This window comes from Natator depressus, chromosome 3, assembly GCF_965152275.1.
Source record: "Natator depressus isolate rNatDep1 chromosome 3, rNatDep2.hap1, whole genome shotgun sequence".
Taxonomy (NCBI): domain Eukaryota; kingdom Metazoa; phylum Chordata; order Testudines; family Cheloniidae; genus Natator; species Natator depressus.
This window is the reverse complement of record NC_134236.1, coordinates 65073496-65096691: the sequence shown is the minus strand read 5'-3', so window position 1 is coordinate 65096691 and position 23196 is coordinate 65073496. Positions and strand designations below refer to the sequence as shown.

At 38.1% G+C, this 23196-nt stretch overlaps 1 protein-coding gene across 3 annotated transcripts in view; it reads left to right on the top strand.

Annotated features, from left to right (window-relative positions):
- Positions 1-23196, top strand: part of IBTK (inhibitor of Bruton tyrosine kinase) — a 103996-nt gene that overhangs the window by 17652 nt on the left and 63148 nt on the right. For all 3 annotated transcript variants that reach the window (XM_074948033.1, XM_074948034.1, XM_074948035.1), the window contains exons 4-12: positions 793-917; positions 1483-1593; positions 3520-3690; positions 5414-5531; positions 8839-9019; positions 12497-12620; positions 17994-18171; positions 20019-20193; positions 21428-22033. In XM_074948033.1, the coding sequence (XP_074804134.1) occupies positions 793-917; positions 1483-1593; positions 3520-3690; positions 5414-5531; positions 8839-9019; positions 12497-12620; positions 17994-18171; positions 20019-20193; positions 21428-22033 (1789 nt within the window). The remainder of the gene's footprint in view (positions 1-792; positions 918-1482; positions 1594-3519; positions 3691-5413; positions 5532-8838; positions 9020-12496; positions 12621-17993; positions 18172-20018; positions 20194-21427; positions 22034-23196) is intronic.

Sequence of the window (23196 nt, the reverse complement as noted above, 5' to 3'; positions counted from 1 at the left end):
AATCTAATTCTGGGCTGACATTACCTTATGTTCTATTTATTAAACACTATTTCATCATTGTTTTGATATTTAGTTGATTTTAAAATGTATTGATTACTTTACAGTCATGCTTTGAATCTTCAGATAAAATATAAACTTAGTGTTGCATCAGAACTGATTTGACTTTCTTATCTGTTTGTCAGAGGGAAATAGGTTAAAGTTCACTTTCTAGTATCACGGTAATTACAGCTGAGAGGGTACTCTATTTCCACAGCTCTAATCTATATAACTTTAGCCAAAAAGGGTCTTTTGTGTTGAAAGTTTTGTAGTTGGTCTAGAATATAAATTAAATGGGAAGAGTTGAAGAAAATCTATTTAGCCGTTTGAGTCCAAGCATGATCTTTTTTTTTTTTTTTTTTTTTATATATGTGGAAGACAAAACTTTGCATACCAATTAAGGTAGTTCATGCAGTTTTGTATTGCAGACTTGACATGTAAATAGTTCTTACTGATGAATGTGTGCTCTGTGAAGTTGGACAAATATTGTGAGAAATATATGTGAACAAGGGACCTAATGTACAGTACATGCAATACGATCAAATATTTCATGCTTAATAATCATTCTAAATTCTCAAAAGAATCTTAAAATATACCTTTAAAATAGAATTTACCTTGTTTCTTCAAATTTTATTTTTAATTGGAGTAACGTATACTGTTCTAGTTCACACTTATGTCAGAGGTGGAGTTAAATTAATGCAGCTCACACACAGATGTAGTAGATATTGCAGATGGAATTTGTCCTTTGAATTTTAGATCCCACAGATGTCTACACTTGGGGAAACAACATAAATTTTACCTTGGGTCATGGTGGTCAACAGAGCAAACATCATCCTGAATTGGTGGATCTGTTTCCTAGAAATGGAGTCTACATCAAACAGGTATTCTGAAAAAACAAAGGTTAATAACCCGTATACCATCATGAGTAAGATTTTTTTTTTTTCCACAGAGTAATAATCTCAATATTGGAGCTGATCTTGCTGCCCTTTCTCATATAACAGTACTATTTTAGTTATTGAAACTGCTCTGGGGATTAAGTGCTCCTGGACTATTTTCCCTTCAGTCCACAGATCAATGACTCCCAACTCTTTTTGGATGTATAGATACCCTTTTGGATGTATTTTACGATGATGTAAAATGTTGGATTGACTTCTGATTTGAAAGCCATAGTACATTCCTAGCTTTGTAAATGGAAACTATGTTTTGCAACAACAGATGATGATGATGATAAATAATTCCATGCAGGAGGATGGTGCTGTTGTAGTTTCCAGTGCCATATAGACAATGAATTGAAGATGGACAGTGTACTAGTTTGATATACATTCTGTTGTGTCTTGTGTGGACAGACTGTATTTCCTCAGTGAAGGCAGCATATTTACAAAGTAATTTACAAAAAGAATGCTAAAATGCTACCCCTCAAACTGTAACTGTGTATATTTTTTTCAGGTGGTGCTTTGTAAATTTCATTCGGTGTTCCTTTCCCAGAAAGGACAGATTTACACTTGTGGACATGGTCAAGGAGGACGCTTGGGTCATGGTGATGAACAAACATGCCTGGTATCTTTAAAAATATTGAGTGTATAGTCTAGCACAAAAAAATCTTGTTTCAGATATGCAGTCTCAGAATTCATTAAATGTCTTATTTTGTTCAGTTGTAGGTTATTTTTAACAATGACAGTCTTTGTTCAGAAATTATTTACAAAGGAAGAATTTATATTTAAAATGGATTTGTATTGAAACTGATTAGTACATATTTTTTCATTTGACTAGTACGTAGATGCATTATGCTAATCGATGAATAAAAACGTTAAAATTCAGTTTGGTGCTGTGTGTAATAGTCTTCATGAAGACTTCAGGGCTATGTATGGACCACCAACATTATGTACTTATTTTACATGAAATGACATCATTTTTAAAATTTTATGAGAAACCTGAGAGTGGAGCAATTTATGAGAGAAATTGCAAGTATATGTATACGTGTGTACATTGTTGTGGAAAACGAGTCACACCATCTGTTTGATTCAAACAGTCTGAGGTCCTTTATTGAATACAAGCATGCAGGGAGAAGGAGACCGAGATGGTCACACGCAGGTGCCACCCTGGTCTCCCTCTGCCCTGCCCCTATAATACCAGACTTATATAGGTCCAAGTTCAAGCCAAATGATACATTTCCTTACCACTCAAGCATTATTAATAAAGCCTTATAACGAATTAATGGAAGGGCAGTTTCATAACTAGCACAGTGCTGACGCACCATGTTATTATCAAGATCTTATCAAGTTCTGCAGTTTGCTGTGGCAACGTTTTGACTAAGGACTTTTGCAGGGTGGAGAGTTCATATAATGGACAGCTAGGGACTCTTCTGGAGGCCCCTTTTGGCCCTTTTCTAGTTAGAAATTGGCCTAGTCCATTATCTTGGTCAAGTGCCGCAGCCTAGTATACGTAAATGCTTTAGCTTAAGCCAAGTCTTGCAGGATACAGGCCTGTAGGCCTCTTGCGTTACAGTTCTTGCATATGTTGCATATAGTGCGTAGATTTTGCCGTAGAATGGGATGGGGTCAGTTTCAACAGCAAGGTTAACAGCAGTTTCCCCCACAATATTATAAAGTTGTGTGCTGTAAAGACATTATTGACTAGAATTTGGAATAACCATATGAGTTATGTGAATGAATGCCAAATAAATGGCAAAGCCATAAATGACTGATTTAGGTCCCAAACAAGTACCAATACCATCATTTGACCACTTCACCTATATTCTGTAAATGTCACATTTAAAAAAGAAATAGCTGAGGTTTTTTTGATCCCTCCATTTATAACGCCAAGCTTCTTTAGTACTATGAATCCAATTTACAGATGTCCTGACGGAAAGCCATGAAGGCGTTGATATCATGGAGATTGATACTATTATAGAGAAACCTTATATATTTAATTGATTTTAAACAAAATCCCTTAGTGTGTGTGTGTGGTCCCCTCTCCCCCCATTTGAAAATTGGCTGAAACAGCATTTTTAATCAGGGCTAGAAGCAAGTGGCTTTTGGAAAGCTGTGATTCTCCTCTTTTCAGTGGAATTGAGAGATTGGACCTCAAACCCGTACTGCATCACCGTAATTTTGGAGGAAAAATACGTATTTAGGAGAAAGAAGGAAGCCTTTTTCTATCAAACACACACACACCATTAATTATGACTATTGAAAATTGCTCAGATGTTTTAGATTTAGTTTCTGAGTAGATTTCAAGTGATCTGTTCTAAAGGTACATGCTAAAAGTATTTTGTCATATTAATCTTCTTTCCATGTGATATGCAATGTGTTAATATATCAAACAATAATTTACACAATTCTGTACCTTTTAAATGAGTTTTCTTTTGCATTTCTATTTTTGGTGTGATTTGGTGATGGGGGGTGTGTATGGTTTTTAAAAAAATTCTCTCAGTACAGAAATAAGTGTTTTTAATGTTTTCAACACTTGGTCGATCTGTACTAGGTTCCAAGACTTGTGGAAGGTCTAATTGGCCATCAGTGTTCCCAGGTAGCAGCAGCTAAGGATCATACTGTTGTTTTAACAGAAGATGGATATGTTTACACCTTTGGCCTAAATACTTACCATCAATTGGGTATTCTTCCTCCTCCTACTAATTGCAGTGTTCCCAGACAGGTAATAACTGCTTAGCTACTACTTGGACCTTTTCCTCACTGAGAGTGAAATGTTAAGATCATATTGATGTCTATATGTAAACTTTGTAGGGATAATTCAGTGGAACATGGGGTCAAATAAAACCATCTTCTCCAGTTCATTGCACACAATGCAATGTTAAATGTTTGTGTAATGTAATCAGATGGTTTGCCTGTCTGTTCTCTGCTTGGATTCTAAGCTTATAGAACGGGGTCAGCAACCTTCGGCACTCGGCCCGTCAGGGTAATCTGCTGGCGGGCCGCGAGACATTGCGTTTACATTGACCGTCAGCAGGCATGGCCCCCTGTAGGTCCCAGTGGCCGCGGTTTGCCGCTGCGGGAAGTGGTGTGGATGTGCCACACACATGTGCTGTGGATGTGCTGCCCGCTGCTTCCCACAGTTCCCATTAGCGGGGAATGGCAAACCGTTGCCACTGGGAGCTGCGGGGGGCCGTGCCTGCAGATGGTCAATGTAAACAAAATGTCTTGTGGTCCACCAGCAGATTGCCTTGATGGGCCGCGTGCCAAAGGTTGCCGACCCCTGTTATAGAAGTACTAAATCCTGTACTTGATGACTAGGCACAGTTGCAAGAAAAGTGCTGAAGTATATTACTCTGAAGTACTTCCTTTAGTTAAAGGTTTCTATTTCAAATGAGTGAAAATAAAAATATATATTTACTAAGTGGTATCCTTTTTCATGGATTGTTTTAGGCCGCTGGTTTGTGTCTTTGTAAGGTTAGACATGCACATTAAGTCATTAAGTGAGGCTTCCCCTCACTCCCCAGTGCACCCATTCCCTGAAAGCCCTTTTAATGTCAGAGGTTGATAGTGGTTTGGGAAAAATAGTAATGGGGATAGTAGAGTGAGAAGAGGAAAAGAAAGTTTTCTGCAATGACAGTTCCTGATAGTTGTAGACAAGAAGCACAGGTTTCAGGGAGGAGAACTTGCCCAAGGTGATACCTCAGAATAAGTTATTTACTATCTCAAAGCAACTATACATGCAAGAATTGCTTTACCTACTACTGAAGGGAAGTGCCATCTGGAGTGAAATACAATTAACAGCATTCAGTAGCACAGCATTACGCGGCAGCTAGCGAGAGGAAGTGAAGAGTAACAGGTCTAATTGAACCTGTTGAAGAATGTTGGGAGGCAGTCAAAGTTTCGCCAGGGAATGGGATTACATCTCCAATGACCACGAGTGGTCATTTATCTTAATTTCACTTGCCATCTGTTGGATGAAATCTAGCATCAAAATGCTCTCTTACAGCATGCTAGGACACTGGTACTTAAACAGAGTGAAGCCTTCCAATAGACACTTTTTACAGAACTTGTATTTTTCTTTGGCTGTCTCACCTAAGAACTGAACTTAACCCTGCTTAATTCTGAGATCTGTTGATAGCCCAAGGTGGCATGACTCTAGGTCTAGCGTGGTGGTGGTGGTGGGGCGGAGGAGGAGAGAAATAGGCTAACCCTTGCTGGATTTTTCTTGTTCCTCTTTGTCTTTGGTGGAACAGTGTCTCACTTAAAAAAAGCAGGGTTCATTTCAAAAGTTAGTTATACTAAATCTTCAGTGAAACTGATACAACCATTAAGAGTTTAATTAGTATGGACTTCATTATTGCCAAATAAGAAGTTGATTTATGCACATCACATTTTATTTGCTTGGGATTTGACACTTATATGAAAATCTTTGCTTTTATATGTAGGTTCAGGCAAAAAATCTGAAAGGTAGAATGGTGATTGGAGTGGCTGCAGGCAGATTCCATACAGTGCTATGGACTAGAGAAGCTATATATACCATGGGACTGAATGGTGGCCAGCTAGGTAAGAATGTTTTGTTATACAAATAAAAATTGGCCTCTAAAAATGTTACTCAAAGTAAAAGCCGTCATCTGTATGAGAAAAGAAGCTTAATTAATGTTGGTTTATACTTGTCTTCCACTGGCTCCAGAACACACTTTTTTTTTACTGCTGTCAATGATTATTTTTATGCTTGAGAATGAGTGGGGTAAGTCAAATGTAGCTTTACTGTTCAAATTTATTTGGCCAACTTTCTCTTCTGTGACTCTTGTGTGGCCCATCAGTGCAGACTTTCAGGATACAGAATGTCATTGTTTAAATTTAGAGAGACAAGGTGGGTGAGGTAATATCTTTTATTGGACCAACTTCTGTTGGTGAAAGACGCAAGCTTCTGAGCTACAAAGAGCTGCTCTTGCCTCTCACCAACAGAAGTTGGTCCAATAAAAGATTTTACTTAATTTACCTGGTCTCTCTAATATCCTGAGACCAGCACAGCTATAACAACACTGCAGACAACATTGTTTAAATTTGTAATTTCCCAAGGGGAGTGCTTGTGTTGTGCACAGTACTGGGCACGCTGTTGGCACTTTTTTATGTTCTCTATCCAGCTTTCCCCTATCTGTAAATATACTATTGGGAGTTACCTCAATTTTTCATCCTTAGTAACTTTTTAAAAGCAAGATACATATCTGAATATGCATTGTGGGTTTTTTGTTTGCTATTTTTGCTAAGCCATTACTAGAATTGTCTTTTATTCTTGCTTCCAGAATAAATCTTCATTTGACGAGTTAAGACGATAGCTTATTAAACATACCACATAGCAGTGAACTTCATTTATAGTTAAGGGTCTGTGTGAAATGAAATATTTTTGCCATTTTAACACTTTAGAACCTCAGACTGATATTGGTGTTTAGACTGAGTTTCTCTTTCTCTGGGTTTACATCTGTGCAGATGGAAAAGTTTTGTTAGCTAATCCTGTTGCTTTTTGTTTACATGCACTAGTATGCTGACGCCATGAAGCTTAGGCACTTCTCTGGAAACTGTGTGCTTTTATCTCTCCTATGTTGAAGCAAGGCAACAGTGGTTAAATTTTGTATATTATTGTTGGGGAATAAAAAGCAACCTTTATTGATAAGAAAATTGTCATTAATAGGAAATATTTTAAAAATATCTCATGTTCTGTTCTTAAATTTAAGTTCATAGTGTTTCCATGCTATTTCATGGCCATCTTAGTACACCCTAATACAATTTCTGCTACTCCAATAAGTGGGATATACAGTAGGATTCTTGCTTCTGCTAGACCAATGTGGCTCAATCCTCTCTGTCACTCCTCCTGCGACAGCAGAGCCTGATGTCATAAGCCACATTTTCAGTACAGGGAAGGGGGAGAATGTATGGTGGTTAAATTACAACAGTGTTGTTGAAATGCAGCTTTGTGTAAATTCTCACTCTTTCAATAACTCTGTCTTCTAACCCCCGCCAGTACTGTAAAAACAATAAGACTGAAACAGTTATTTATTTTGGGTGTATATTTTACTTTGTCAGTATTTATATTAATGTCTGACTTGCACAGGTTTTTATCATTTTAGACAATTTTTAGCATTTTAAATAAATTTAAATCTATTTTAATAATTATTAACGTTTACTTAAGGGATTGTATCTGTCTCTGTCTCTATACAGTACACCTCTACCCTGATATAACGCGGTCCTTGGGAGCCAAAAAATCTTACCGCATTATAGCGAACTTGCTTTGGCCTCGAGCATTTCCGTTATTAATAGTCACTTCCCGCCCTCTGACTGACCCCTCAGAACCCCCGGCCCATCCAACCTCCCCCGCTGACTTCCCTCACCCCTATCCACACCCCTGCCCCCTGACAAGCCCCCCGGGACTCCAACGCCCCTGTCCCCTGACTGTCCCGCCCCCAGAACCTCCGAAACATCCAACCCCCCCTGCTCCCTGTCCCCTGACCGCCCCCCCAAGACCCTTTGCCCCTTATCCAACCCCTTGGCCCCGGCCCCGGCCCCGGCCCGGCACCCTTAACACGCTGCTCAGAGCAGCGTGTCGGAGCCAGACATGCTGACACGCTGATCTGCTAGAGCGTGCAGCCCCGCCCCCCAGAGCGCTGCTTTACTGCGTTATATCTGAATTTGTGTTATATCAGGTTGCGTTATATTGGGGTAGAGGTGTACTACCAAAGTCTTGATCAATTGAATTTGGAGCCTCTTAAGAGTTCTTCAGAAGGGGTTTTGGGTTCTGAAATGTTCTCCACACAGTATGGTTTGCCAAAGCCTGGATTTTTCTACCTGCTGGGCTTGATCACAAAATCCATTTCTTTTCTTGAGTATTTGGGGAAGAGGTGGGCTAAACAGCTGTGGAGGAAGTGGGATAAAGTATTAGTGAATATGATAGCACAAGGAATATTGTGGTGGGTATTACTAATATAAGGACAGTCAAATTAGCAATAACGTGGAAGACCTTTTTTTTTTAATTGCTACAAAATATTGTTTGAAAATAAGCACTTAGAGTTCTGTATATGTTCTGGAAAAAGTCAAACAGAAAATTAAAATAAATGTATTTATAATCTCTGAGGTGACTGGCATCAAGAATATGCTTAGAGATATCATGTGTAATTAATAGCTGACTTTTAGTAACTTATAAAAATAGTTTTCTTCTTAAAAAGTAGGAAACAGGAATGGGATTGAGTGTCTGAATCCTTCCCTTTCATCCCTCCCCCACTCCCCCCAAAAACAAAACAAAAAAAAATCAAATCCACCCTACAACTAGGTACAAGAGCCTTTACAAACAGGCTTGTTCAATTTCTGAACAGTCAGTTCATGCAGCAGGAGCTGGTTTGGCACCTGCCAATAACTACTTATGGATATATGGAGGCTGTGTTCATGTGATGTGGCAACTAATATCACAGTCTTGCCACAGTCAAAGTAAAATTGAGTTTATACAGTGTAATCTGTCCTACTAATGAACTTCCAGTTTAGTGTGGTAAGCAAGATAAATGCAGCTGTTATTGTGTGATTGTAATGGCTAACCATATTTAATTATCTTTCTATGGTCTGTGATTGTGTAGACCAGAAATCCATTCCCTTTTTTCAAAGCTTCATTTTTGTGATAAATGTGACAAAAAATGACAAGTACCTTTTGATTCGTTTCTGCCTAATAATTGTGAAGATGAGTTGGTAACGTAGAAAAATTAAATTTTAATTGGCTTTTCAGCAATATTTATAGGAGAGAATGGGGAAGAGTTCTCAAAATCAAATGACAAATTATGGAATCTCAAATAACTAACATAAATGGGGGGTTTGTATTTTGTTGTAGGATATATGCTGGATCCTAATGGAGAGAAGTGTGTAACTGCTCCTCGCCAAGTCTCTGCTTTGCATCATAAGGACATCATTTTGTCCTTAGTCGCTGCAAGTGATGGCGCTACAGTATGTGTTACTGAAAGAGGGGATATTTACTTGCTCACAGACTATCAGTGCAAGAAGATGGCTTCCAAGTATGTATTTTTTTCCTTTATAGGGAAGTACAATACTAAGTTAGTTTCACTGTTTTTTTTCTTTTTTCAAACTATTTTGGAAGAGATTTGGAGGGGGGATATTCATGTTCAAGAAGTAATATATACCGGGTCACTTTTACAGTTGCTTCTTCCTGGACTTCTTGAGCTTGGCTTGATCTAATTGTTTGTTTAGTGGAGGCATTGAAGGCTGGGCTTGTTTCTTTACTAAATAGATTTATTTTGTATTTGGGAGTGTGTAAAATAGCTATATGCTAATAGCTGAGTTAAAATACAACTGTTAAAAAGGCTTCTAGAAATTTAGAGTATGTATAATTGGATACTTTTAGAGTAGCAGCCGTGTTAGTCTGTATCCGCAAAAAGAAAAGGAGTACTTGTGGCACCTTAGAGACTAACCAATTTATTTGAGCATAAGCTTTCGTGAGCTACAGCTCACTTCATCGTCCAATAAAGTGAGCTGTAGCTCACGAAAGCTTATGCTCAAATAAATTTTAGTCTCTAAGGTACCACAAGTACTCCTTTTCTTTTTGAGGATACTTTTAATTACTGAATATTTAAATGAAACAAATCTGTGAGGGTTGCAGATGCAGGAAAATCAGATGAGGGGGAAAACATTAAGAGAAGCTTCCTTTTGTTCTAGCCAAATGGTTACTCTTAATTTTCTCTTCCAGCAGCTGTCATTTTTGAATCCTCAGTCTTGTTTCTCAATTTGATGATGATGGAGAAACTTCCATACTTATATGTAAACCCTTTTAAAATCCCTTCTAATTTAGAACGGGGAGAAGAAAGTAGTTTAAAAATTTGTCAGGGTTTATTTATTTTAAATCAATTTAAAATAAGTGATTTTTAGTTATTTTCCTAAAAGGTTAATTCTCATTTGGTTGGTATAACCATTAAAAATGTCGATTTTCAACCAAATGTAGCCTTTAAATTATAGATTGGGTACTTATGCTAACCAGGAAGTTTTCACTATATCTATACATATTTATTTAAGCAATTCTATAGCTTTAACATAGATTTATTCAGATTGCATTTAAACCTGATTTAATAAACAACAGATTTTTATAAACTTACTTTCCTATGTACTTGGCACATTAAAGGTCAAATAAAACTCTTAAAATATTGTTTTTGTGTATATTATTTGAATTCCAATGTCCGTCTAAATTTAGCTTGGCACAAATCCAAGTTAAAAAAAGATCTAGTAAAGAAATGTCATAAAAAAGTGTAAAATTAACAAAGGAGGTATTAACTGTGGTTACTGTAGTTGATGATGGATTTTTTTCTGGTCACCATGGGCCAGATTTGTGAAGTTTCTTTGCCTTAAAATGCACCTAAATCAATGGGAGTTACCTGCTTAGATACCATTGGGATTTTCATCAGCACCTAAGAACCTTCAAAACCTGACCCATGGTGACTAGAAACAAAGAAAGTTAGGAGCCTAACTGGTTTAGGTGCATTTGAAAATCCTGTATTTTAAGGTGCCTCAAAACCTTGGAAAATCTGGATGGAATTGTTCAAGTTCTTAGAATTAGTGAATCTGATCCTCCACCATGTGGCTTTTATTAATATAGTGGAAGAACAAAACAAACTTTCCTGCTTTTTGAACTCTCAATTGGTTTCTCAACTTTAAACTATTGAAAATGAAGAAAATGTGATCTCTGCACCTGCTAGCTGAACTGAAACCAAAAGTAATTAAGGAATAAGCTTTTCTGCCCAACAAAATGAAAGACATTTGAAGAAATACATACTAGCATTCATTATATTGTAAAAACTGAAAATAATATATAGATACTTAATGCAGTACATGATATTGTGACACATACATAAAGTTAACCTCAAAAGTTAAAGATGTTTTCCCCTGATTTTTTTGTATATAAGTAAAGCAACATCTTGAGGAGGACTTATTCATGCACAATATTTTTTTTATTTACTTAAATGATTTTAATAAAATAAAATTTTAAATTATGAAAATTAAAACACTTTTATTTTTTAAAAGAAAAGTATTTCAATTCAAAAGAATCTAATTTTTTTTTTAAATCAATTTTATCCACCCAGAAACTTGATGAATTCTGTAAAGATGAAGTATGGATTTTTAAATAAATAAATTTTATTAATGGGCCATGGGTATGAACTTTTGAAGCTCGAGGAAAATGGATCTTTCAATGTATAAAGTTTTGTGTGTTGCATTCTAGTGTTTTCAGGAGTCTGTGTGAAAACTATAAGTAAGGCTACGTTTTAGTCACGGGTATTTTTTGTAAAAGTCGTGGACAAGTCACGAGTAGTAAACAAAAATTCATGGCCCGTGACCTGTTCAGGACTTTTACTAACTAAAACTTGGGCCAGGGGTGCTCTGGCATGCTGGTGGGGGTGGGGGGAGCAGTGGCATACAGCCCGGGACCCCTGCTGCAGGGTGGGTGTGGGTGTGGGTGTGGGCAGTGGTGCATGGCCTGGGACCTATGCCAGGCTGGGGCGGCAGTGTGCGGCCTGGGACTCCCGCTGGTGCTGTGGGAGGGTTGGCGGGTCTGGCAGTCTCCCTACCTGGCTCCAACCGGCATGTCCCTGCATCTCCTAGGGGGAGGAGCAGCAGTCGGGGGGCTCCTCTGCTGCTCCCGCCACATTGGCCAGGAACCACAGCCAATGGGAGCTGTGGGGGACGGCATGTGTGGGTGCAGGCAGCGCACAGAGCCCCCTGGCCCTTCCACCTAGGAGCTGCAGAGACATGCCGGTCGGAGCCGGGGAGGCCTCCCCTCTCCCTGAGGTAAGTGTCGCCCCCTCACCCCTGCACTGCAACCCCCTGCCCTAGCCCTGAGCTCCCTCACACTCATCCAAACTGCTGCTGCTAGCCCAGTTTAGTCGTCATGTAGAACCTTTGGGTGCCAGTTTGCCTACTGGGGAAGAGTAGGGGGAGTCTTTTTTACTTCCTTCTGTCTGGGTGAGGTTGGTCATATGGATCAGTTTGTGCTGAGGAAACACACCAAAAAAGAAAGATGAATTGGTAACTAATTTTGTTGTTCTCATATTGTGCTATGTGGTGGTTTTTTTTTTTTTCAACAGAAGTAACTTTTTTTTATTATTATTATTATTTTTTATTTAAAGTGTAATATGCCATAGCTGTACAAGGCAGCTGTAATTCTATCCTGGGGTCTTGAGCTTGGGGTTCATTTTCATATTTTTTGACTTGTCCACCAGTTCTTTACCATAGGAGGGTATTCTCTCTGTGGAGATGAAGATAACCTATTTTGAAGAATGGATGGACATGAGACAACTACTGTATGTCTCAAGCCATGAGAATATTTTGTTTCTAAGGACTGGTAAATATACCACGAGGGAAAATTAATCACAATAACAATAAACTATGTATGTAACATTAGCTGCTTTTTAAAGTGATTCTCTAAATGTAAAATCTCAATTATATGTAAAAGAAGTATTAATGTTATCTTTGCTTTTGTGTTCATTCAGACAGCTGAACCTAAAAAAGGTTCTTGTTAATGGGGGATATTTGGAATACAAGATGGATCCTCAACATCTCAAAGAAAATGGGGGTCAAAAGACTTGCATTCTTGCCCTGGATGAAGCTGGACGAGTAAGTTGTCTGCCTAATGTATTAATTCTTTTGAAACAAGAAGTATATTGAAAGGGCTAGGTAAATTGAGAACAGAACCACGGGGGCTCCCAAGTGTATTTTTAACTTCTCTGAGTAGAATTCTCTTTTTGGTATGGGAGAAGGATGGCATCTGAATTCTAAGTGGGTGTCATCTGGCTGAAAAATTCATCAACGTTAACCCAAAGAACAGTTATCTAAGAACTCCTCTGCCCTGGTTTGTAGTTTCTTTGCAAGCTGTCTTCTCCACTCCTGCCATCCCTTCAGTTTCATCACAGAACTGTCTGCTTGTTCCACATCACTTTCAGTCTGCTGACAGCAATGTGAGCGAGACATTGGAAAAAGAACCTGATGGCCTTTGTATGGTATTGAGACAATTAATAGTTACTTAAGTGTGGGCCACTGGTTTTTAGGTCCTTAGTTTTTTTTGTTCTGTGTTCATTGTTTGCCACAAGTGCATGATGTTACACTTAATATTGGTTAGATGTTGGTCTAAATTGCCATGTTAAGAGAGGCCAATATCCTTATCTGAAAATGTCCATCCGTCTTGTACACAGCCGCCAGTGTTCCTCTAAGATACGGTCGATACTCTCACATGAACCACTGCAACAGTGTACAACAGGCTAGAACCTCTGTTTGTGTCTCTTCTGTTTCCGAGTGTGACTACAGCCCACTCTCAAACCATTACCTTAGAGATACAACGTACAGTATCTCTGACCACACTTAAAAGTTTATGTGCTATACCCAATGAATGGCTTAGTATATATGTTTAATTGCGGACAATTGTACCTTCTGGTTAGTGTGACAATGCAGAAGAATTTACTAAAGCTTTCCATATTACAGCAACTCTTCTTAGAAACCCTGAAAACTCAAAGCATCCTGGAATTAGTTCACTGCAAATTCTAAACTTGCGGCACCATCTAGTGGTGTTTGTAAAATTTTTGTTTAACGAAAATGCTGCAGTGGAAGAGAAATCTAAAATTGTGCCAGCACATAAAGAATAAAGAGGACAGAACTGAACTGGTGTTCCTCTCTGCATTTTTCTGTCTTCACTTTTGCAACATGACTGAGCTCTTTTTATAGGATAAAGCAGATTTTTGATAGGTGCATCTAGTCTTTCAAATTAGATGGTAATATTTTGTCAAGAGGTTTATATGTGTGCACATGTATGCTGTAAGCCATGTGACTTGTAAAGTTACTGTGCCTGTGGGATCACCAGTGTGGCTGCAATATCTTCTGATTCATAGAGTTGCTGGGCCGATATGAATCAGCATAGCTCTGTTTAGTTCAGTGGTGTTTATGCCAATTTACACCAGATTGTTATGCCAATTTTACACAAGTAAAATGGAAACTGGTAGTTTTGTGAGTATCAAGGGATTCTTAGGCATAAACATCGCAAATGACTGCTTGGAAGAGAGGGGACCCCCTTTTGCTTTTCAGTACTGAATCAACAGTTGATGGTCTAGCCTTATCTCCCCTCTCCTCATGCAGTACTGAAGGAAAAGGAAACTTGCTGCGCAGCTTCTTCCCTCAGTGACATTACCCAGGGTACAATCTGGACCGATGAACAGCTATATCCCCTCAGCTCTCCAAGGCTGGGGTGCATTTTACACTGCTTTGCTGTGAGAGCAACCACTTCTGGTCTGCTTGCACACAGCCTCCAGCATGTAAATTACTCCCAGTTACCGTATATTAGTACTGTTACCAGTCACTCTTGAATTACACTGTAGAGGAACACCAGCAAATTCCCAGTCCCAGACTTTCCCCAGAAATGTTCATCTTGTACTGCCCAGCTCTGCTGGACAATACAAGTTCATATAAACTCTGTCATTTTATGAATAAAAAATGATATGCACAAATCTTGTTATCTCAAATGGAGTTTCCCAAACACTTCAATCCAATCATACTGGTTCAGATAAAACAATAAAACAAATTTATTAACTTCAGAAAGATAGATTTTTAAGTGATTACTAGTAATGAGGCATAAAAGTCATTATTGGTTACAAGAAAATAAAAGTAAAATGCAACTAATGCCTAACTTAACAAGTTGAGTGAATTCAGAACATAGGTCTCTTTCAACACATGTTTCAGCAGGCTTACTGATGTGAATTTCTTCCAGTCAGGATCCCTCCCCCAATCTAATGTTGCTTAATTTTTCTTCAGGTGTTGTCGATGCCATAGGTAGCAAGAAAAGGAGAGAGAATTTAGGGCATCTAATCTCCCTTCTTATAGTTCTTTCTCTTCTTTTGAGAAACATTTCCACCTGAGGTTCAGGTGATAGAAAGTCTTTGTAGACGGGAACCCCAAGCTGCTTTTTTGTCAAGATGTAATTTTTTTTTTCCACCACACACCCTCTTTTCTGCCAAACAATGGCCACTTAACCATGAGATGGTTCATTTGATTTTGTTGACACATGGCTGAGGTTTTGTTGAGTCTTTTGTCTCTGGGATTTGTGACTGCTCCCTGGACTTGTAATATGTCTTAATACTAACATTCAGAGGAATCTTATAACTTTACGTACAATGGGGCCACACACATTTTACCAGGACAATAAGGATCAGCAAAATGAGTTTTTGAATAATACCTCACAAGCCATACTTTGTACAGAATTTATCATAGTCTTGTAAAAGAGGTGAACATAGGGGTACAGACTGTCACACCCACCCCTTTCCCCCACCTGCAGTTCTGTAAATATGTTCCATGGGTGATCTTTGATCATAACCAAATCTCTGATTCTGCTTTGTAATCTTGGCCTGTATAAAACAAAGCGTTTGTGGGGCCACTGAATGTTCAAAGTGCTGAAGGGGCACTCAAGGAAGAGAAGGTTGTGGAGAAGTGAAATGAATTCTTTGCATTAACCTTCACTGCACTGAATGTGAGGGAAATTCTCACACCTGAGCCTTTTTTTTTTTTTTTTTTTTTTTTGAATTGACAGATCTGAGGAACTGTCTCAGATTGAGGTGTCAATAGAGGAGGTTTTGGAACAAATTGATAAATTTAACAGTAATAAGTAATAGGGACCAGATGGAATTCACCCAAGAGTTCTGAAGGAACTCAAATATGAAGTAGCAGAACTATTAACTGCAGTATGAAACCTGTCACTTAAATCGGCCTCTGTACCAGATGAATGGATGTGAATGCTGACTTTTATAAAAGTGCTGACTTTTACTCACTTCAGTACCAGGCAAATTGGTTACAACTATAGTAAAGAACAGAATTATCAGACATATAGATGAACTCAGTATGGTTAGGAAGAGTCAACAAGGCTTTTTGTAAACAGAATCATGCATCACCAGTCTATTAGAATTCTTTGAGGCAGTCTACAAGCATGTGGACAAGAGTGATCCAGTTGATATAGTGTACTTGGACTTTCAGAAAGCTTTTGGCAAGGTCCCATGCCAAAGGCTCTTAAGCAAAGTAAGCAGTCATAGAATAAGAGGGAAGGGCCTCTCGTGGATCAGTAACTGGTTAAAAGGGTCATTTTTCACAAAGGAGAGAGAGAAATAGTGGGGTTCCCCAAGGGTCTGTACTGATACCTGTGCTGTTCAACATATTCATAAATGATCTCGAAAAGGGGGTGAACAGCGAAGTGGCAAAATTTGCAGATGATACAAAATTGCTCAAAATAGACCAAATTGGCTGACTGTGAACAGTTACAAAGGGATCTCACAAACGTGGGTGACTGGGCAACAAAATAGCAGATGAATTTCATGTTGATAAATGCAAATTAATGTACATTGGAAAACATAATCCCAACTTTACATAAAAAATGTTGGGTAGCTGTTCCCACTGAAGAAAGAGATCTTGGAGTCACTGTGGATAGTTCTCTGAAAACATCCGCTTGATGTGCACTGGCAGTCAGGAAAGCTAGCAGAATGTTAGGAATAATTAGGAAGGGGATAGATAAGACAGAAAATAGCAAAATGCCACTGTATAAATCCATGGGACACCCACACCTTTAATGCAGCTTGCTGTTCTACTTGCCCTATCTCAAAAAAGATATATTAGAGTGGGGGGGAAAAGGGCAACAAAAATGATTAGGGGTGTGGAACAGCTTCCAGATGAGGAGAGATTAAAAAGACCGGGACTGGTCAGTTTTGAAAAGAGACGACCAAGGGTAGATATGATAGAGATCTATAAAATCATGAATGGTGTGGAGGAGGTGACAAGGAAGTGTTTATCCCTTCACATAACACAGGAACCAGAGGTCACCTAGTGAAATTAATAGGCAGAAAGTTTAACAAAAATGTAAGGAAGTACTTCTTCACTTAACGCACAGTCAATCTGTGGAACTCATTGCGAGGGGATATTGTGAAGGCGAAAACTCTAATGGAGTTCAAAAAAGAATTAGATAAGTTCATAGAGGGTAGGTCCATCAGTGCTATTAGCCAAGATAGTCAGGGATGTTATCCCATGCTCTGGGTGTCTGTAAGCCTCTGACTGCCATAAGCAGGAATGAGATGACGGGATGGATCGCTCAATAATTGCCCTGTTCTGTTCATTCCTTCTGGAGCATCTGGCACTGGCTACTGTCAGAAGACAGAATATTGGCCTAGAAGGCTGTTGACTGTTCTGAGTCATACCATTCTTATGTTTTTATCTTCTTAAAGTTTAAAAAAGCATTGAGGTTTTTTTGGTGCTGTTAGTCTGATAGTACGGGCATATTGTGTTCCTGAAATGTGTTAGACTATCTTTGTTCTTGTAAAAAAAATAGATATATTTTGAATGTTGCCTGGTGTTAGAAGCAAAGGAACTAGAAGACAAATGTACCTAAATAACTAAGAGGTGGAATCTACTTGTCATTTGGTAGGCATTGCCCTCATTAAAGACTGGTATACTTCTGGTTCTCCTTGAACAAGATATTTCATTTGGGTTCTATTGAAGTGCAAGAAGAAAGAGGGAAAGTACAACTGGAATCCTAATTGCTTCATAATCTAGCTACTTCATAGTAATTACTTCAGTTTTCTGCTGCTTTATTCTAAAAATGCAGATAGCAACAGTAGACTCCTACCTTTTTAGAATGGTACTTGCAACTAAAAATTGTAGGTACGAACATCAAAACAAGGTAAGTTATCTAGTAGAAAGTGTTTAAGGCTTTTTTTTTTTTTTTTTTTAATGGGCAGGTAACTTTTGATATCTGAGCATCTTCCTTTACTGCTCACAGTGAAATAAATCATTCATTCCAAATAAACTTGCATTGTTAACAATTCATAATCTTCCCTCTGTTCCTCAATAATTTTGAGGTAACATGTGCTTCCGGTTTAATAAAGCTGTAGTGCACATCACTGTGACTTGCTTTTTTCTGTAGGGTTCTAAATTCTCTTTAACCCCTCCGCCTCACCATTAATATTTTAGGTGTTTTGCTGGAAGTCATCCAACAGTCCTATGAAGCAGTGTCGATGGGTCTATGGCCGCCAAGTCTTCATGTCTGACGTTGCTTTAAATAGGAATGAAATAATGTTTGTCACGCAGGATGGTGACGCCTTTACAGGAAAGTGGGTAGAAGGAGGGAAAAAAACTTCCGAAAAGAAAGGTTAGTTCATGCTTTTAAGGTGTTTTTGAAAGTACATGACTACGTTTTATAACCGATTTCTAATTCAATAAATATCTTTACATTCCCTCTCTCTCCTCTCGCACCCAACATTTGTAATTTTTTTCAGGTTTTGTATTGGGAGAGGGAATTTTCCCTTATACAATCTGCCTGATTTATTGGTAGTATGTGATGGGCTATCTCTACTTCCTCCATGACTGACAGATAGATGAAAGAAATAGGAGAGAGTTGGTACTGTTCAGCTAGTTTAGTGTTTTTGCTATTGTTTTTTGTTTGCCCCGCCATGTTCAGTTTAACTTGTCTCTCTCAGTTTACAGTGAGCTTCTGGTGCACAATCTGTATCCTGAATAACTCATGGTGAAAAGGGTCATAAGTGTCCAACGTTTATGTGAATGTTAGTGATCCTGAAATGTACTGGATGTACAGCCTTGGGTCCTCCTGTCAGTAAAGAATTGATACAAGTGAAAAGAGTATGTGCTTCTTCACATTGCCCTGCTAGGTAACTTTATCTTGTTTCATGGACACTGCTTATATAGATCAGCATGTAGTTCAGTTTCCAGAAGAATTCAGTCCTTGTATTCTTAGCTGAATCTGCTGACTAAGGGTCCCAGCAGTAGGAAGTTGTTTGCAATTACAAAAAACACCTGTTCCATAGGAATTGATTGGAAAAAATCAGCTCTGTTCACATGGACCAACTGAAAGTCCACAGATGGTAACTGCTTTGTTACCACCAAGCTGGATGGGTTTGGATTTTTATGGCCTACAGATGAATGCCATATCACATTTCCAGGACCTTAATTTCCAATTTATTATTTCAGTTTTAAGCCTCCAATCTTGCATTCCTTCATTGCAAGGTGTTCCCTTCCTTCCTCAAAACGCTGAGTTAACCCATCAGGTTTCCTTTTTTGCTTTTCTACTTTCCAAGAAGGTCACATGTCATGGTAATTCTTCCTCCTCATCTCTGTTCTTCTAGCTCTGTAAAGTGTCAGAACAAGGGAATCTGTTTAATTTGGACCTTCCACATAGCAACGTATGGTCACTGGTCTGTCTTACTGCTGGTCTGGTCTTACAGTTCCATAATGCACTAAAATATCTTTATTCTTGAAAGACATTGAACCAAAGGCCTTTGTAGTTTGGGTTCACTCTCCCTGGCCTTGTGCTGGACTGGTGACCTTATAAAGGTAGAAAGGTTTTGGATAGGCAGAAAGATTTTCATTTTGTTTGTTGCGTATTAATAGTGTTCTTGCATTCTGCCTAAGACTACAGTTTAAGAAGCACATAATTTTAATATCTTTTTAAGCAGAAATGGAATGAAATATTTTAGTAATATTTCCCAATGTTCATTATTCAGAATTCACCTGCCACAAATTTATAATTAATAAAATAATTTCTTTTAAGTTTTCCAAACTGAAGATCTACCATGAAAATACTAAAGGGACATTTTGTGTACTATATCTTACTAGTGTTGTAACTGAAGTACAATAGAAAAAGCAGAGTATGCTTCATTTAATCCATAGCAATGCCATCTTGGGTGTGATATCTCCACAGCTCACAAAATGAGGAGGGTTGGGTTGGATGAGTACTCATTGGCTGGGAGATCTCCCAAGTCCAGGGATCAGAATCTAGGTAGGCTTATCTCTTTAGGCATGCCATTCCTGATTTGCAGTCAATGCTATTTGGGCCAAAGTCTTCAGTCTGATCTCTGTTGTAACTCTGTTGACCCCAACTCAGTGGACTCACACCAGTAATTAATTTTGTCCTTTGTTTTATCAGTTAAGTCTTAATTAGTTTGACCCTTCCATGTTTTTCCAACATCTCTTTTTTAACAGAGGTTGTATCAAGTCTTCAGAATTCCTCATATGATGTGTCTTGTCACTATGATACAAACAGTGTATTTGAAAGAATTCGACTTGAGAAGCTTGCTTTTGTCCACAGAGCTGTTAGTGTTACCACAGATCCTAATGGATGTAACTTTGCTGTTTTACAGTCAGATCCTAAAACAAGGTATATTTCAGATATCTATGGCTGTAACTTCAATTACTGAAAGTACTGAGGGGGTTGTGGGTGTAAAGCATTTTTCTGTTCCATTAAGTCTTGTTTTGTCTTCAGTTTCAATTAAAATTTCTGCTTTACAGAGGACTACCTTTGGCTACTGCAGAGATCATAGTAAATATGGTCATTTTGGCTTAGCACTTACTTGTAGACAACTATGTAGAAGTTGTTTAAGGAAAAAGCCATTAATTAGGGAATGTCTACACTAGAAACTTTGCAGTGTAGACACATACTACAGCGACGGAAAGGTTCTTTCGTTGCTGTAGTGAATCCACCACTCTTGAGATGGCAGTAACGAGGTTGACAAAATAATTCTTTCATTGGGCTAGCCACAGTGTACACGGTGCTTAGGTCAGTTTAACTGTGTTTTAGAGGTGTGATTTTTTTTTTCTACACCCCTAAGCGATATAGATAGACCTAGCTAAGTTTTGGGTGTAGACCAGCCCTTAGTTTATCCAAAGGCAAAATGTTCAAGCCAAACACTTTTATAATCAAGTCCCCTTTAAAACCTACCTTCTAATGTACTTTAACTCTCCATTCCATAAAGTGTCATATAAATCCTTCTTAACATACAGGTTCCTTGTTTCTCAGAGATTCCCTGTAATATAAGAAACTGAAAGGCAGAAGTAGATCTGTTTTTTAAATTAAACAAAAACTTAAATCTTTGAAATAAAGTTGGAGTAAATGAAACATTGAAAGATGCACTGCTCCTTGCACTCTCTTTTTAGATTTTAGAATATCTAGCATATTGTTTAACATGAATTTTTGTTTTGGACTTCAGTATGCAGCGTGTCAAAGATTCTTACATTTCTGAATTAGTTCAAGCACTTCCTTGCAATAAAATGACATGGGTAGCATGCAAAGTACTAATACTGCTGATAACTTCATACAGAAATGTCTGGCTTAATATTTATAAAGAGAAAAATGTGATCTTTATTTGGTGCTTTAGAAAAATGTATCAGGATTATTTTAATATATATTTATATATGGAGTATTGTGTAATATCTAGCTTTTATATTGCACTTTTAATCAGTTTAGGAATTTTCTTTATATTAAAGAATACAGTATGAAACTTTGAATAGTAATGTAGAATAGCAAAAAATTGAGGTTCTTCATTTAAAAAAAAAAACCCTCATGATAGAATTTAAAATTCAACCAAATAAAAAATAACTATTTGTCTTTATAGCCTATATGAAATTCCAAGTGTGTCATCATCAAGTTTTGTTGAGGATTTTGGCAAATTGTTAGGGGAAACAGATGAAATGGACAACATCCATGATGTGACTTTTCAGATCGGCACTAGGATGATCCCTGCGCACAAGTACATCTTGGCCATGCGTTCTGACTTCTTCAGGAAGCTGTTCATTTCAGATGACAATCGACTAGACTCTCCAGATGTCTATCGTAAAGATGAAGATGCTGTAGGATGTGATCTCTTTATGATAGAGAAGGTTCATCAAGATTTATTTACATACCTTCTGCAGTTCATATACATGGACACTTGTGATCTTTTGACTCATGGTTACAAACCAAGAATGTTGTATAAGGAAAAAACAGAAGAATATCAAGATACCTTAATTTCTAACCTTAATAAAATGAGTTTCAGTGGAGATGTTAATGGAAAGCCTGCATTTGAAGTTTACAGAAGTAATCAAGTGCATGTAGTAAATCAAAGAGAGAAGAACAAACCCAAGTCTTCTAAAAAAGGCAAAGTTGTTGGTGAAGAAGTCAACCCCATAAAAATGTTGCAAGGTGCTGCAAAGAAATTTGGTCTCAGTAATTTAAGCATAAGGTGTGTTACAATTTTTTTTCTTTGGCAGCATCCACTTTAGTTGGTGCTTGCTTTTTGTCCCTTTCTGACCATATATAAGCTTGTCTAAAAATGGAAAGGTTTTAACTACCAATGTAGTTTGGGCAGACATGACTCCCAGTTTGTTTCTATTTGCCACTTCCCCACATTTCACAGACCCACAGCACCTCTTAAGAGGCGCTTATGAGGACAGCATATTCTGACACTTCTCTAGGAGAAAGTGTGAGCAACCCTTAAGTAATGCAACTGAGGGTTCTATGAAAAAAGAGAATTATGAGATTGCTCTTCAGCTAAAGCAGTGTGTTACCAACTGAGCCACTAGGCCTTCTCTGGTGCAGGAAGTGCTGTGTTTCAGCACTAGTCTCAACTTAATCCTATCCTGGGAAACTTGTACAAGATATATACATTCTACTCTGTTTTGAGATGGGGGGACCTCCTGTGTTTGAGTTTAGATGCAAATAATGTAGCTTTCCAGATTACTCCTTGCCTCAGACTGACCGTATGTTTCGTCCTTTGTGTGATACATATAAAGTCATGGCTCTTATCTGTGGTTGATGCTGATCTTTGTATGGATGATGCTGCAGACTTTGCATTAAACAGTATGAAACAAAGAACTGGAACCCTGTTAACTGATGCCTTGTGTTTCTGATAATATTACAAGATGAAACCAGTGGAGCTGAGATTAAACATCTCTGCTATTGTACAAATTTCTGCATGATACTATTTTTCTGTCTTGTGTCTCTCTGTACCATCATCAAAAGGACTGAGGACAGTAAACCCTTGTAAACCAATTTCCCCCACTCTGTATTTTAACATACTACTTTGTTGTTCAGCTTTCTCAGCTATTGTGTGGTGGTCATAAAAAGGAAGCAGTTATCACAGCTGGGTGCACATAAAAGAACAGCCAGGACAGAGCCCAGTAATTTTAGAAGCAAAAATGTCCCTCAGCCTTCTAATAAAGCCACCATATGTGTTCACCCAATTTACAAATTAACCCTCATAGCATATCTCTAACACTATACATCTCTCGACACTCAAGATAATCCATACCGCCTCAAAGTATGGCCCAGAAGCAGCAAACACCATGTGGATGGCTAAGCCTACCTGTATAGCCCACCTGTCAGTTGGACCAGGATACATAAATA